The sequence below is a fragment of the Ascaphus truei genome, chromosome 3 (genome assembly GCF_040206685.1).
Source record: "Ascaphus truei isolate aAscTru1 chromosome 3, aAscTru1.hap1, whole genome shotgun sequence".
Classification (NCBI taxonomy): Eukaryota; Metazoa; Chordata; class Amphibia; order Anura; family Ascaphidae; genus Ascaphus; species Ascaphus truei.
The window spans coordinates 256,499,125-256,516,994 of record NC_134485.1 but is presented as its reverse complement, the minus strand read 5'-3'; the positions used below and the strand labels follow the sequence as shown (position 1 = coordinate 256,516,994).

At 43.3% G+C, this 17,870-nt stretch overlaps 1 protein-coding gene across 1 annotated transcript in view; it reads right to left on the bottom strand.

Annotated features, from left to right (window-relative positions):
- ANKRD10 (ankyrin repeat domain 10) overlaps positions 1-6,417 on the bottom strand; it is a 33,891-nt gene extending 27,474 nt beyond the window's left edge. Inside the window, exons 1-2 of the mRNA XM_075590692.1 lie at positions 6,130-6,417; positions 3,006-3,158 (exon numbers count right to left, since the gene is read on the bottom strand). Of these exons, the coding sequence (XP_075446807.1) occupies positions 3,006-3,158; positions 6,130-6,336 (360 nt within the window). The 5' untranslated portion in view covers positions 6,337-6,417. The remainder of the gene's footprint in view (positions 1-3,005; positions 3,159-6,129) is intronic.
- Between the last annotated feature and the right edge of the window lie 11,453 nt (positions 6,418-17,870).

Below are 17,870 nucleotides of genomic sequence, written 5' to 3'. Positions count from 1 at the left end.
TCTCATAGAGGGGTTTAAATACCTCAATTGGCTGCTAAATCCACCAATGAGTAGCCATGTATGATTATAACCTCTCAACCCTCCAATCAGATACAACAATACAAACATATAATGAATTACAATGAGTAATACCAACTAACAATTCACATGACATAAAGAATAATACATAATACCAGACCTAAGGGAAACTAAAATAAAAATGCATATTTATAATATATATATATATATATATATATATATATATATAACCACAATTATTAAGGTTATGGTGGGTAAAAAAAGTGACAAAAACCCTCCACAGTAAAGCATAAAGCAACTGTAAATATTACTGTATGCTCATTTGCATGTCTTAGACAGGTCTGCAACCCTGTCTTTCCCCATTATCGCCCAGCACTTCACTACAGCGCTTCCACTGCAGCAAGTGATTCTGGGAAATGACATGCAAATGAGCACTCAGTGCCACCTTTTGTCTCAAGCTCGTATTACACAAGCAGATCCTCAAGCCAATGCACGCTGTTTTAAACACAGCTTTTAGACAGAGGCTGGGATGAGATGCAAAGCCATTAAACCCACTCACAGACATGTTTCAACCTTGATGCATTAAGTGCTCATTTGCATGTCATTTCCCAGAATCCCTTGCTGCAGTGGAAGTGCTGTATGCTGGGTGATAATGGGGAAAGGCGGGGATATATATATATATATATATATATATATATATATATATATATATATATATATATATATATATATATATATATATATATATATATATATATATATATATATATATATATATATACAGACAAAAAACAACAGCGCAGATATAGACAATATGTTGAATATGGTTAGATAAAACCACACTCTCAGCCAATCAATCAATACCAGGTATATACCCTTACAATCTACTAACCCTACAGACTTGCAGCCAAGTTAGGTCTGCGGCTCCACAACGCCGCTGGGAATGTATTGCAAAGAATGACCTAGGCGCACATATGCAGGGGAAGAGAAAAGAAAAGGAGGAAAAAATCATAGGGCAGTATATCAATACAAGCAGATAAGAATTCGGTGAGATATGCACTTACACTAGTAAGATCATTAAATGCCTTTAATCCACTTGGGGACTCTCGAACTCAGCTCCTGTAGTTCGTCTGTTTCTTGGCTCCTGGATCTCTGGAGAGGCTTGTCCTGAAGGCTCCTTGCAGCAGTCACGATGAGTCTGTTTTTAGCAGACTATACCTTGGTGTGGATCTCAAATAAAGGGATGGGTAGGGAATAAAAGGAGAAACATATGTGTAAAACCTTTTAATAAAACATCTAAGGATAAAACAAAAGTATTTAACTCACATTCTATGAGTTAAAAACGGGCAGTAGAGAGTGTTTAGCGAGTCTCTCACACTCGTGGTATAGAACGCCGACTTCCAGACCTCCTCACACCGGCAAGTGCTTCCGCATCAGGTGATCAGATCTCGTACGGCTCTCGCGAGATTTCCCTCTGTGTAATTCACTGCCAATGCTCCGTTCAGCTCCGTTCAGCTCACACTAGGAACAGTCTCTTGGCGTCACTCTCCCTGCTCCAATCACGCTGGCCCTACGCGTTTCTCCACTCGGGCTTTAGCAGCCCCTGACGAAGCCCGAGTGGAGAAACGCGTAGGGCCAGCGTGATTGGAGCAGGGAGAGTGACGCCAAGAGACTGTTCCTAGTGTGAGCTGAACGGAGCTGAACGGAGCATTGGCAGTGAATTACACAGAGGGAAATCTCGCGAGAGCCGTACGAGATCTGATCACCTGATGCGGAAGCACTTGCCGGTGTGAGGAGGTCTGGAAGTCGGCGTTCTATACCACGAGTGTGAGAGACTCGCTAAACACTCTCTACTGCCCGTTTTTAATTCATAGAATGTGAGTTAAATACTTTTGTTTTATCCTTAGATGTTTTATTAAAAGGTTTTACACATATGTTTCTCCTTTTATTCCCTACCCATCCCTTTATTTGAGATCCACACCAAGGTATAGTCTGCTAAAAACAGACTCATCGTGACTGCTGCAAGGAGCCTTCAGGACAAGCCTCTCCAGAGATCCAGGAGCCAAGAAACAGACGAACTACAGGAGCTGAGTTCGAGAGTCCCCAAGTGGATTAAAGGCATTTAATGATCTTACTAGTGTAAGTGCATATCTCACCGAATTCTTATCTGCTTGTATTGATATACTGCCCTATGATTTTTTCCTCCTTTTCTTTTCTCTTCCCCTGCATATGTGCGCCTAGGTCATTCTTTGCAATATATATATATATATATATATATATATATATATATATATATATATATATATACACATACACAATTGATACACCAAATAGAACATTCACATTTATAAATATGAACTGCACATTGACAATTAGCAGAATAGTGTTATCATCAATATAAACACGTCTTGAATCAAATAACAATGTTTCTCATTTACATGTGTTTTTATGATAACAATTTATGATAAAGATTATGTATTAATTTCAACTTTTCTTGGTTTCATTTCATGCGCACCTATTTTTGTCTATTTAGACAGACAGACATACACCACATACATAAATATATAGAACGGACAGTTTATACATGTTTAGGGGGAAGTAGGTATCAAGCACTCAGTGTTCCTACCATGCAAGTAATGCCAAGAATTTAAAAAAAAAAATCCCCGCGATATTATAGGACATTTAAAAAATAGATTGAAGACTTGTTACAATTAGGCATCTCTTGAATGATACAGCAAATTGAAAGACAGTAGTAATTACTGTAAAAGCACCGTACAAGTCTGACAAAAGGGAACAGATCCAAGACCATCAAAGACTTCCAATAAATGGAAATATCACGTTAACTTGATTGCAGAGAGAGAATGTGTTTATTTGCTAGTATAGTCAGGCTCTATAACCAGGTGATCTTCAGGGGGGCATTGTATTTTCACATGGGGGGCGAAAAGTACAGAGCAAACAGGGTTTTGAAATCCCTTCGACTTGCTTACCTGTTCATTTATAACAGCACCAGCTTGAATCAGCCACATCAGGCAGTGGGGATGACCTCCGAAGGCAGCAATATGGGCTGGTGTTTGGGCAAAGCGAGTTGTACAGGAATTAACAGAGCAACCTGCTCCCACCAGCTGGATAAGACACTCCAACTACAGACAAAAACACAAACACGTTTTATTCAGAGAGCATGAACCTTGGCTGTTTGCACATCATTTCTAATGCTACCTTTACTTCTGCACTCATCACATACTTCACTGTAAAATGATCACTGAACTGTCTGGGTGGAAAATGTATGGATATCTTTATATAGCGCTATCCATGGACATAGCACCTTACAGCTGTAGTACACGTGACAAAATAATATGACACGTAATGGCAATAAACGCTTCAGGCATAAAACATTAGGAAAAGGAGCCTCTGTCCCAAAGAGCTTAGGATCTAAGTGGCAAGTAGGGAGAATTTACAAAGACAGTAAGAGTGTATGTAAAATAATGTTTTCAGGCCACACAGCCGAAGCATTAGGCTGCGTCCTACAGCGTACACCTGTGCGAACAAGCACCACTCCCCAATCATGCCGGGCCCACTACGCACCTTTGCGCGCATTCGGCAGTCGCGCTCTACTATAAGTTTTTGCAAAGACAGGAAAACTGTCTTTACAACTTGCGACGGAGGGCTGGCCACGGCCACGCCCCCACCAATGATGGCGAACCAGCCGCATGAGGTCATGGCCACACCCCTGCAAAACCCCCGCCACGCCCCCCCGTCCCAATCGCCTGCATCTCACCCGAGGACTGCAGATCGTGGTTTGCACGCGCCCCCCCGCCAGACACGCGTGCTCCAGTGCAGACTGGGACCGCGGCCTTACAAAACACCCAGAATGCTACAGCTATAATCATTGTATGGCAAACCTGTTATTAAAAGTAACACCTATACCCCTGGAAATTAAACGTTCAGCTTACGTCAAACTTCCAGGTGTTCACTGAAGTGTTGATGTCCTACAATTATTTCATGTTTCCCAAGAAAGGCTTTTAAAAAACAGACTTCACCACTTCAACTACTGGTTCGATCCAGCATGCTCTGCCCAGTGAGTATCTTATAAAAAAAGGTGAAATTATGGTATAGACCTGTGCTTTATAACTTTAAACAAAGTGCTGAACATTTTGAAAATATTCTCAGTGTGTGTAACCCCTATTATATACACACACACACACCTGAAACCCCTGATGCTTTGGCCTAGGGTGCCTTTTTTTTCATCTTTATAGTTCCAATTTTCTAGATCATATATAATATATTCAATATGCCATTTTATTCTCCAATGCAACTACAACACACAGCATTGTGAAATGCTCAAAGAAGTAGATTGCCCATCACTTGAGTCTAGGCGCAAAGTTAATCTCTCTTGTCTTGCCTTCAAATACTTTCTGGTCAGGCTTCCCGTCTATCTGAACAAGCTCCTCACCCCTACCACATGCAGCACTTATCTGAGATTTTACTCCAAAAGACTGTTCATGGTCCCAAGGTTCAGCAAAGTATCCGGCCGTTCCTCCTTCTCTTACCGTGCGCCCCAAAACTGGAACATTCTACCGGAGACTCTCACAGCCGCCACCAATCTAAGTTCTTTCAAAACTAAAACTGCCTGTAATAGTTACATACGCCTATGATATATATTATCTCTAACTGTGCATGTAATGTCTTGTATATAATTTATACCCTGTTAACTTATGCAACTGTATTTGTAACCATGTGTTATTTGTCATCTTAACTCTATGCCCAGGACGTACTTGAAAAAGAGGTATCTCAGTGTATTACTTCCTGGTAAAACATTTTATACATAAATTACACATACACATTCTTACTCAAGTTTCACATCTTGAGAAAATTCATTTCATCGAATGTTTCCCCCCAAAATTAAAACACATACGATATTATTGAGCAAACGCTAAACATGATGAAGGTGCAACTCGACTAAAAGATGTTACATTACTGCAGCTCAGCCATGTACTGTTGGTGTACAGATGGGATACATATACCCCAGGGCTCTTCTGCTTGAAGCCTATGGGCCACCATGGAGAGGTCCTCATACAGTTTGCTCATTTCTCTGCACTTCCTCATTCAGGTAAGTGCATATGTTTCTGTCTCCCAGTTCTCCCTCTGTCATCACGGCCTTCCCTCTACCACCAGCCTCTGTCCTCGCCATTTTATCCACTAATATCCCAGCATCTTTATCCCCCTCCTTCCCCAGCCTCTCGCTCCCCTCCTTCCCCAGCATCTTTATCCCCCTCCTTCCCCAGCCTCTCGCTCCCCTCCTTCCCCAGCCTCTCGCTCCCCTCCTTCCCCAGCCTCTCGCTCCCCTCCTTCCCCAGCCTCTCGCTCCCCTCCTTCCCCAGCATCTTTATCCCCCTCCTTCCCCAGCCTCTCGCTCCCCTCCTTCCCCAGCCTCTCGCTCCCCTCCTTCCCCAGCCTCTCGCTCCCCTCCCTCCCCTCCCCAGCCTCTCGCTCCCCTCCCTCCCCTCCCCAGCCTCTCGCTCCCCTCCCTCCCCTCCCCAGCCTCTCGCTCCCCTCCCTCCCCTCCCCAGCCTCTCGCTCCCCTCCCTCCCCTCCCCAGCCTCTCGCTCCCCTCCCTCCCCTCCCCAGCCTCTCGCTCCCCTCCCCAGCCTCTCGCTCCCCTCCCCAGCCTCTCGCTCCCCTCCCTCCCCAGCCTCTCGCTCCCCTCCCTTCCCGGCCTCTCTCTTCCCTCCATCCCCGGCCTCTCGCTTCCCTCCTTCCCCGGCCTCTCGCTTCCCTCCTTCCCCGGCCTCTCGCTCCCCTCCTTCCCCGGCCTCTCGCTCCCCTCCTTCCCCGGCCTCTCGCTCCCCTCCTTCCCCGGCCTCTCGCTCCCCTCCTTCCCCGGCCTCTCGCTCCCCTCCTTCCCAGCCTCTCACTTCCCTCCCACCCTTTTCTTTGTCTCTTCTCTCGTGCGCTGAGCTCAGTGATCCTCCCCCTTCTTCTTCTCTCTCTCTCTATTGTCACATTATGAGCGGGATAAAATGGCGCCAGCTCCGCCTCCTCCCTTTGTCCCAGCTGATCCCCCCGGGCTCTCTCCCCGGCCCCCCTGTTGCTCCCTCATCCCCCCCGGGTCACCTTCCCGAAGTGCGCGGCCCAGTGTATGGGTGTCCAGCCGTAGCAGGAGTCCTCCTTGCCGAGCTGCAGCGCGGTGCTCCCGGGCGGGCCCTGCTGCAGCAGGGAGTGCAGGCAGAGCAGGTCCCCGTCCCTGCAGGCGCGGTGCATGGGGAAGCGCAGGCTCAGCACCTCCTCACTGGAGAAGCCGGGATCCGAGCACACCGACATGACTACTACCGGATAACTGCAGCAACCACCCGAGTATACACACACACACACACCGGGGCAGGAGGAGAGGGAGGAGCACACTGGGGACCGCCTCCTGTGACTCACTGTGACTGCAACCCATTCACTGCGCACACTGCATGGACATATATTCTACTGTAAACACACACACTGCATGGATATATACACTACTGTATACATACACACTGCATGGACCTATACTACTGTATGCACACACTGCATGGACATATACTACTGTATATAGACACATACTGCATGGCCATATACTACTGTATAGACACATACTGCATGGACATACTACTGTATATAGACACACTGCATGGCCATATACTACTGTATAGACACATACTGCATGGACATATACTACAGTATAGACACGTACTGCATGGACTTATACTACTGTACACACACTGCATGGACATATACTACTGTATGCACACACTGCATGGACATATACGGTACTACTGTTTACACACACACACACACACTGCATGAACATTTAATACTGTATACACACACTGCATGGACATGTACTGCACACACTGCATAGAAGTAATATACTGTGTACACACACTAACTGCAAGGAAATATACTGCATGCAAATACACAGATACTGTACGAATACTGTATGGAAATCAGACCCTCCCACATTTGGCATATGAAAATAAGTACATTAAAGTTCCTTTGTCAATGTGAAATACAGTAATTTAGATGCTCCTATGAAGGCACCATAACACTTTCAATGTATTATATGCAAAGTTCATTTTATTAACAAAACATATAGATGTCGATTTACTGCGTACTATGGATGTACTTATATATACATACAATAGAAGTGGTGATTACTTCCCTATAACCTGTTGATCACTTATCAAACTTGTATCTCTGATTTGGGCGCAATGCAGCAGATGACTCCAGAGCAAAGAATTCAAATGTTGGTGCCTGAGACACAGTCATTTATCAAAGCAAAAATAAAGTACTCCATGTTTATTGTATTGTATGTCTTTATTTATATAGCGCCATTAATGTACATAGCGCTTCACAGTAGTAATACATGTGGTAATCAAATAAATAACAGATAATATAAATAACAGATCATGGGAATAAGTGCTTCAGACATAAAAGTAACATTAAGGAAGAGGAGTCCCTGCCCCGAGGAGCTTACAATCTAATTGGTAGGTAGGGAGAACATACAGAGACAGTAGGAGGGAGTTCTGGTAAGTGCGTCTGCAGGGGGCCAAGCTTTATGTATCGTGTGTTCAGAATATTCACAGTACTATTCATATGCTTCTTTAAGCAAGTGTGTCTTAAGGTGGGTCTTAAAGGTGGATAGAGAGGGTGCTTGTCGGGTACTGAGAGGAAGGGCATTTCAGAGGTGTGGGGCAGTCAGTGGAAAAGGTTTAAGGCGGGAGAGGGCTTTAGATACAAAGGGGGTAGAAAGAAGACATCCTTGAGAAGAACGCAAGAGTCTGGATGGTGCATAACGAGAAATTAGGGCTGAGATGTAAGGAGGGGCAGAAGAGTGTAACGCTTTAAAAGTGAGGAGAAGAATGGAGTGTGAGATGAGGGATTTGATCGGAAGCCAGGAGAGGGATTTCATGAGGGGAGATGCTGAGACAGATCTAGGAAAGAGTAGAGTGATTCTGGCAGCAGCGTTTAGGATAGATTGTAGGGGAGACAGGTGAGTCAGGAAGGCCGGACAGCAGGAGGTTACAGTAATCAAGACGGGAGAGAATGAGGGTCTGAGACAGAGTTTTAGCAGTCGAGCAACAGAGGAAAGGGCGTATCTTTGTTATATTGCAGAGGAAAAAGCGACAGGTTTTAGAAATGTTTTGAATGTGAGGAGCGAATGTGAGAGAGGAGTCGTGTGTGACCCCTAGGCAGCGTGCTTTGGCTACTGGGTGAATGATCGTAGTTCCAACAGTAATGTGGAAGGAGGTAGTAGAGCCAGGTTGGGAGGAAGTATGAGGAGCTCTGTTTTAGCCATGTTGAGTTTAAGGCGGCAGAGGGCCATCCAGGATGATATAGCAGAGAGACATTCAGAAACTTTGGTTTGTACAGCAGGTGTAAGGTCAGGTGTTGAAAAGTATATTTGTGTGTCGTCAGCATAGAGGTGATAATTAAACCCAAAAGATGTTATTAGGTCACTTAGAGAGAGTGTATACAGAGAAAAGAGAAGAGGTCCCAGGACAGATCAAGGAAAACATTCCATGACGTCAACTTGAGTTTTTCCTTTGATAAATGTGCTACAGTTCTTGCTCAGTTTTGCAGTGGGGGTGGCTTTAATAAATGACACTTGAAGAGAGTAAGGTCCATCTGTAATAAATGGTGCTAATAGGCCAATTTGGTCTACATAAAGTAACAAACAGCTGTCATTGGGTCTCTAACAAGTCTCTCCCAGACACTGTAACTGTTACTATGACATCCTTTCCCTTACCATAGGTAGTTAATGAATCCTGCCATATAACTTTAATCATTCGGGACAATCTCCTGTCTATTGTCCTCAGCAGTCATACGCAGTGTCAGATTTCCCGTTAGGCCCAGGCGGCAAAATTTTGAGGTGGCAAAAATTTCCGCCCCCTCGTAATTTGGACGTGCTCTCGGGCCTATCAGACCTAATGGGAAGGTACTTGCCTGTGTCTACCGCCTCCTTTCTGCTGCCGCCCTCCTGCTGCTTTGGAATCCCGGCGTCAAATGATGCCACGGACACCCCCAACACTACGTCACATGGCGTCTCGTTGCCATGGCAATGTGAAATTTGCGACATCAAATGATTAATAAAACACAAAACCCCAGGTTTTAAGCCCGCCCCTCCCAACTTCCCTAGATTGCAGGTCCATTCATTCTACTGGATATAGATCCAATGTGGTTTTTCTCCCTCCTAATAGAGGTAAATTAGAATTTTAATCCTAATAGAGGTATATTAGTATTTTATCTGGTAGTGTTAGGCCTTGCGAACAGGTGTCTGCCTTGTCGTGGCTCGCAAGCTTACAACGCTTTGGCCAAAGGGTTAAACTAAATGACCCTTTGTCAAGAGAATATATAAGTATTTTACTGTGTATTTTTGTCATGTTGGATGTAACATTGGGCTTCTCTGTCGTCTGTTGTAGACATCAAATGATGTCACGTTTCCATGGCAACGAGACGACAGCGTGACGTCGCAGCATCATTTGACACCGGGATTCCAAAGGAGCAGGAGGGCGGCACCAAGGAGGCAAAAGACACAGGAAAGTGCCTAGGGGCGGCAAATTTGGAAATCCGCCACTGGTCATACCACTGCTTCCTCAAACTGAACTCCTAATTATCAACATCTAGTACATAAAAAACATGATCAAACACGGTCCATCATTTCTTGTCCTACCAGCCCAAACTGCTGTGACAAACAACAATTAGTGATAAAGAAAATAAGCGCAAATAACACCATTTTAACAAAGAAACAAGATATACTATCCTTTAGAAAGTGCAGCTCCTGAGATAGGACTCAATTCCAATCCAAACAGTATGTGTCAATCATACGGATATACCCAAGGTGTCGCCATTGAGGTAAACAGCACTGTCAATATAGCTAATTGGGGTAGACACATGCATATACAAGCTTATCCTGTTAATAGGAATACTATGTTTTATGTTTAAATCGCAATTATATGCTGTATCTATAGTGCAAATACATTATTAATACGATCAAACACGTGATGACGTGTCATAGTGACGTCGGATGTAATGATGTCACAAGTAGGGCGTCGCAATTGGGAATCAAGGCGGCGGGCTATTTAAGGCGCGGCAGCGGACCACCAGCCCCTTTCCTGTAGTGTGGAGGTCCCCACTGGCTCCTTACTACTTGGCTGACTGCGTGCTGTGACGCGTCAGCCGGCCGATGCTGCAAGCTCTTAGTGATTTGCAGCTCTGACGCGTCACGTGGTGCGGCAGTCAGCCAATGAGGGAAGGAGGGGAGGGAAGGAGCTACGGATGGGAGGCGCCTTGGGAGGGGAGCAGGGAAGAAGCTGCGGGGGAAAAGTGTGTGAGTGTATATGTATGTGTGTGTATGTGTTGTGTGTATGTGTTGTGTGGGGGGGGTGGTGTTGGGGGAGGTGGTGTTGGGGGGGCGGACGGCACCACGATCTTCACAAAGTTTTACCACGCCCCCACTCCCGCCCCTCCCCCCGGCTCTCTACAGACCGCATATCGCGGTCAATTGCCTGTCAGCGCGCCGCCTTTCTGCAGTGCGGGTGCGCTGACTGAGGTAGCGGGGCCTTAGCCTAAGGAAGGGAGACACTGGAGGACATTAGATTATCCCCTGAGGAAGACTGTAAAGTTGAAACGTGTGTAGGGTGGTTATACACTACTAAAGGACACTTTGTTGGAGGCATTCAAATCGGAGACTGCATCATTCAGCCCAGTGGATGCTGTATCGGCCGTGGAGCAGAAGCTGCTGCTGTTTGGAGTGCTGTCTGTCCAATTGACCCAGGGTGGTCTGAATGCTCACCACAAAAACACTTATGTAAGTGCAATACTTTGTGGGTTTTTTTTTAATAATAATGCAATATTACACTATTTTTGCTTTTCTCCTTGTATATGCGGATTTCCCCTCCCCCTATGGAACATTGCCTGTGTTGATCTGGAGTACCTGTCTGGATGCAATCAAAGTTGGTCACCTGTGTTGATTTGGAGTACCTGTCTGGATGTAACTAAAGTTGGTCACTTCTAATAACCACACTGCCTGAATATCACGTTAATAACGTGAGTGTAAAATCTGCAAGAGTGTACAATACGAATTCTATGTCTATGAAAAAAACAATGTTGCACTATTTTGTTTTTTAATTTCTTTCATGTCCTGCCAAAATTTGCGCTCCTGATGTTCTTAATCGTGACAAACAACAAGGCTGATCAGTCAAGACACTCCCAGATCATATTTACTATATACCAAGAATTCTGTAATATATATATTTATATAGCAAATAAAAATATTACTTGTGAGCACATTCACATGTCTTAGACAGGCCTGTAACCCTCCTTTTCACCATTATCACATAGCATACAGTGCTCCCTCGGCCACCCTTTTACTTAAAGCTGCAGATCAGGCAATATCCTGCATGTGTGTTTTTTTAAATAAATCAGTTCTGTAGTAAGAAAAAATACATTTAGCATTTTCTGTTTTAAAAAAAACAACTTTGAAAGACCAATTTTCTTGTATTCTATTTTAACAAGCATGCTTGTTCCTATAGCAACGATTTACATTCCCCATATTTAAAGATGTTGCCAAACTTTGCCGATCAATAGACGGAGAACAAATTGGCCGGCAGCTATGCAGTTTTTTTAGGTAAGTAGAGATTGCCCAGATGAAACTATTGAAGTTTAAAAAAAAAAAAACTAAAAAAAAAAAAACGGGAGCCTGAACTGCAGCTTTAAATCCATTATTACGTGGAACCCTAAAGCCAATGCTTGCTGTTTTAAACACAGCTTTTAAACACCGCCTGGGATCAGATGCAATGCCAGTAAACCCATTCACAGCTGTTTTGACCCTTTGGGTCTCATCAGTGTGAGGTTGGTTGTACTGGCTTGCAATTTAAGACTTGGGTAGTCTTTAAATCCATTGTTGGATTGTTAAAAATCTGACCACGGATTATTAACCCACTATGTGGATTGTAAGTGATAGAAAAAAAAAGTGGGTCGCCCTTTTTTAGTCCGATCCACGGAAATCCGTGGACCAAAGGAACCGGATGATCTGAGGCGGATCCAAATCCGCAAAAAGAATTTGCCTGTCTCTGGTGAGAGGTAATCCAGCTGTCGTGTATATAATTTTTTAATACCCCTACTCTGTGAAGCTATCCCATCCCACACTCATACCTCCCAAGCTACCTGAGGCTACATGACTCCTGGTGAAGCGGACCTTCCTGTATTGCTGTGTTCATTGTTCAGAACCATTTTTAGGAGTTAACTACTTTCATTTCTCAATCAGCCTCCATTAAAACCTTTTGTTCAGAAGAGCCTGAAATAGAAAGAAATCTGCATTATCCATTCTACTTATGAAAGGTTAAACACATTCAACCTCGTGCTCATTGCTTTGTTTTATGCAGGTCAGCTTCTCCAATGTAGAGTGGGTAACAAGAAATGGCATGCTTGCATATATGACCTTTTATTTTTACTGCTCCTAGCTACTGCTATTAATAGCAATTGGAGTATGATGTCACTTCTGCAGAATAACAAGCAGACTGCACTCTGGTGTTTTACCAGCAGATGGCTACTGAGCAGAAGTGTGTATCCAGTAATGTAGAGCAGAGCTATCCCGCTTATTAAGAACAAAGAATCAAAGCGTTTACTAGTAGTACCGCAATTGAATAACTAAAACCTCTCTTCTCTGCCCTTCACATGCACTTTCATGGTTTTTGAAATGCTTCCCAACCAGCCCTCCAGATTTATTTACATAATGGCCACTGATTGCCATTTCATCTGTAGTGCAAACGGACCGACACTGCACATTGATTTAAATGTGCTTTTGTGCATGTATTATAGATGCCACTGGTATAATACACTGCTCTGTAAGTAGTTTTCCAACTGGTACGAAAAAGAAAATGTAAACAAATAGGAGGATCTGAAGAGTATTGGAATGTAATTGTACTTGTTGAGTTCTGATGTAGATGTAAAGTGTCATTTAAATGTGTGATTTATTTTCATTATTACAGGGTTATCTCAGACAGTGTGATTATTCCACCAGCATTTTAAATATCTTTTTACTAATATTTTTAATAAGCATTTGTACTGGATTTCTGGAGAGATGGGGTCAGTTAGTAGGAGGTTATGATAATTAAAGTGTCTATACCTCTTGGTGTATTTTTTTTGCATTTTTTCACTAGGTTGGAAGCAGTGGGTCTCCAGAGCTGAACCACATTGATTTCAGCTCCGGGGACCCTCTGCTTCCCGAGATACTTGCATCTGAAGGGGCTGCTCGTAGCAGTCCTGGCTGCTGGGCACAGAAAATGTCTGTTTACAGGTCTAGCATTCTGCGGTTCAATAGGAAGCCGCAACGTCATCACTTCCTGTTGGTCCATGGGACAAGGAACCTTTAAACAGCATTAAAGCTGCAGTTCAGGCAATATCCTGCATGTGTGGTTTTTTTTTAATAAATCAGTTTTGTAGTAAGAAAAAATACTTTTAGCATTTTCTGTTTTAAAAAAAAACAACTTTGAAAGACCAATTTTCTTGTATTCTATTTTAACAAGCATGCTTGTTCCTTTAGCAACGATTTACATTCCCCATATTTAAAGATGTCACCAAACTTTGCCGATCAATAGACGGAGAACGAATTGACCGGCAGCTATGCAGTTCTTTAGGTAATTAGAGATTGCCCACATAAAACTATTGAAGTAAAAAATTAAATTAAAAAAAAAAAAAAAGACTGAACTGCAGCTTTAAGATTCCAGCATCACCTTCCGATGTAAGAATCTCGGGAGTAGAAGGTCCCCATAACTGAAATTAACATGTTCTGCTCCAGAGATCCCTTGCTTCCCACCTAGGGGGAAAGAAAAATAAAGGTAAGCTGCAGACCAAGCAATATTCTCCAAGTGTGTTTTTTTGTTTTTAAAAAATCAGTTCTGTACTATGAGAAAATACTTCTAGCATTTTTTTTAAACAACTGTGACATTTTGTAATGTATTATAATGTAACAAGCATGTTTTGTTTCTATAGCAACCATTTACAAAGTCAATCAACTTCCTCTTCTGAAACAGCACACCCCGTTTTGAGCCCTGCTCTCTCTCTAGCAGCGCACCAATTGTATCTAGTGACTGTCTGGTCACATGATTTTCCCCACATCTGCATCTTTGGTCCTCTTCTGCTGCACTGACCATTTAGTGAACCCAGAGCCAAATCTTCGCTGATCGATCACAGTTGAACGGATCGAGCGGCAACTAACGAATTACTTATCAATGTGTGGATTGTATTGATGCACATATTAAAGGGGGAAAAAAAAACATTTTTTTTTTAAACGGCAGCTTGGACTGTTGCTTTAAGGCAGGAAAGTATGAGAGAATGTATTCAGGTTTAGCTGTCATAGAGGAATGAGTACATTTTAACAATTTTTCAGAAGAAGAAACAAATGAACGTAAGGCCTGGTCTATAGTGCAGGCGTGCATGGTATCGCGCGCGCTTGACGCCCAAGCGATGTGTGCACTCTAGGATGGAGGCGAAGGGGAGGCGTGGCAGACGTGTCACCAGGCTGGTTCGCCCTCATTGGCTGAACCGCTCAGGTGACGCAGCCGTCGCGCCAAAAAACAAAATAATTCGTCTTTTCAAAAATCTGCCACGCCGCCGCTCTTTGGTGCGAGCGCAATCGCGCTCACTAGGGCCGCAGCCTAAGGAACAGGAAGCAGAGAAAACCAACACATATCCTCCTTAGTTGCAGGTAAAAGCATTTAGAGACCGCTACAAAAGGAGGGCTCAGTAAAAATGGAATTGGGGCAGGAACAGTTCATAGTCACAGCAATGTCCAAAAAAAGGACTTTCCTTATGTGCCGCTCCTTCATGAAGGCCAAAGGTAGGCTTATAAGGAGAGAAATCAAGAACCTTAATAAAAGGAGGAGTGATGAAAGTTGAGGTTTTCTGGTTAGAGCCCATATATGTTGATACATACTTTACTGGTTCAATCTGTCCACATGACATGGATACAAAAAGGAAGCCTGTATAAAGTAATGTATGTCCCTTATGACAATACAGATGTAATGAATATACATTCATTCATATTATTCTATACATTCCACACAGAAAGGCAACATTTCTGTTAGTGAATTAGCCACATGGAAAACAGATTATTAATGCTTCCTATATTTGAAGCTATTGCTAAATGTGTTATTAAGTTTCCTAGTGGATTTGATTATAAATCATGCAACACTATTTATGTATAGTATCAGTTGGAAGGCAAAGTGAATACATGATGATATTCCTGCTCTGGCAAAAAGAAAATCAGATAATAGTTGGGTAAAACTTATGGGGCTGAAAGTACTCTTCAATAATCAAAATATTAATACTATTGTTTATTTGTACATAGCATTGACAGAGGTATAATGAATCACTGCTCTCAATATCTATCAGCAGGTAAGGAATTCCTTCCCCTTTCTTATGTTCAATTTTATGTCTGATACTAATATACCTGAATTGTATATGTATTTATCTGTATTTTAACCGTTTTTTGGATAATACATTTAATCCGATTGTGTATGTCTTTCAGACACAAATTGTGCCTGAGATACACAAGTCACAAGAAGCTTGCAGTGGGTCCTTTCTCAGGTTTTCCTACATGGCCTCATCTTCTCTCCCCACATCTTTTTGTAATCTTGGACCTGCAGAGCAATGGCATTCTTTTATAAGGAGAAGATTGAAACATAGAGATCTATTGAAATAATACATGCATTCCCTTGAATTAGCATATAGTTCAGTGGTTTGCGTCTGATGTTTTGGGGAACCCCAACCTGACCTTTGAGGATACTCCATTCATTTCTAAACTAACTGTGGTTCCCTGAGGATAGGCAGGATCTCAAAGTACGTTACAGCCATAATAACCTACAATGCATGGACATTTTGAATGTTAATACTGTACACTGCTGCATTTCAGTAGGAGAAAGGAAATGCAGATGTATTCATATATTTCCTGTTGACGTACAGGCTGAAACTGGGAACGGTAAAATTAGTTCACCAACATGTAACAGAGTGCCGGCAGCACAGCTGAAAATAGTACACAGAATTCCTGAGCCTGTCGACTGCCTGTGCTGACAGTGACTCAGAACCACCTCTTACTTTAATTTCCAGTTTTGTTGGATGATTATTTTCATGGTAAGTGTCACGTACACAACACCTGTGACTTGTGCATGTCAAAAGGATTAATACTTCTAGCTATCCTGCTGACTCACCTCCGAGCAGGGCCTTCAAAACTAAGCATTATCTCCCCAAACCGTCACACTACAACCCCAATACACTGCCACCCTCAAGAATAAGTTAAGTTCTTACCCTTAGGATGGTTACTCTCTTCAAAAGGTACTAGCTTCAATTAGAGCCCATAGACATTACTTATGAAAATTTCAGATGTAATATACAAAAAGTGATCCATTGCTTGTTTACAGTAAAAGAACAGTTCAACGACATACAACGACATACAATATATAAATGCAGACAGTTGATAATATAAACAAAGCAAAACATCAGAAAGCCTTAAATACGTTACAGCCTATTAGACTCCTCAAAGAGGTATTTTAATTTGAAGTATGAGAATCCACATGTTGTGAAATAACACTTCTCTTGTTGAATTCTATTTTTGGATATCCCAAATGCATGTTCTTTTCCTTCAAACTTTGAAATGGGACCAGAATAAGCCCACCTTGCTGGGCATGTCCTATTTTCCCACTCATTCATCTCTGGTGACATTGATGGCTTGAGAGAGAAAATGAATCTGAGTGTATGAAATACCCTATGACTTTCTCACCGTAAACCCCTGTAAGGATTCCATCTGATCCATGCCTAATATTTTTGCTGCAGTTCTGGTTTCATTTTCAACTTGCCCTCACTTGGCTGGTTGTGTCTGTCTTGGTTCCTGGCAGTTTCCTATTTAAGGCTGCACTTCTTACAGAAAGTTGCAGAGCAAGGTTCCTGTTAGTGTTGCAGTCCCAGCTTGTTACTCCGTGTTCCCTGTCCTTTTGCCTGTGGATTCCCTGTTGCTGACCTACCTGTGACCCCGACTCTGCACCTTCTACCACCTGCATTGACCTCAGCCCGTGACTCCGACTCTGCATCTCTGCCACCTGCCTTAATGCTCTGCCTGCAACCCAATTATGTATACTCTAACAAGAAAAAAATGGACCCCGCTGAGGAAGGGGGAGCCGTGTCTCTCCAAAGCCATCTAATAGGAGATCACGAGACACATCTTACTCAGCAGAACTAACAATTGACACTCGTAGCCATCTCTATACAGGCTATTGTCACCCAATTGGATGCCCTCCAGGTGGGTTCTACCCCCACGTCGTCCACACTGGGAATGCATTCGGCACCAGCTCCGTCACTCCAGACATCAAGAAAACCGCGGATCCCAGCGCATCTTTGTTACATAGGCGATCCCACTATGTGCAGTGGTTTTCTGCATCAATGTTCTATTCAGTTTGAACTCCAGCCCTCCATGTTTTGCACCTACCGTGCCAGGGTAGCATATGTAATCTCTGCTTATGGACGAAGCATTGGCCTCCCCTCTGTGGGAGAGGTAGTCTCTGCTTAGTAATGACTCTCCTGTGTTCTTACAGGCATTCAAAAGAGTATTTGATGCCCCTGATCAAGTGTTTTCGGCTTTTTCATTGCTTTTTCACATTCGCCAGGGAACACTTACAGTGGGGAAATTTGTGATTGAACGCCGTAGCCTTGCTGCTGAGGGTGGCATAATGAAGCTCTAGTGGCAGCTTCATGGCATGGGCTTTCCGAGCGTTTAAAAGATGAGCTGACCTGTCATGTCACCCCTAAAGACTTCGAGGAACTCATCTCTCTAT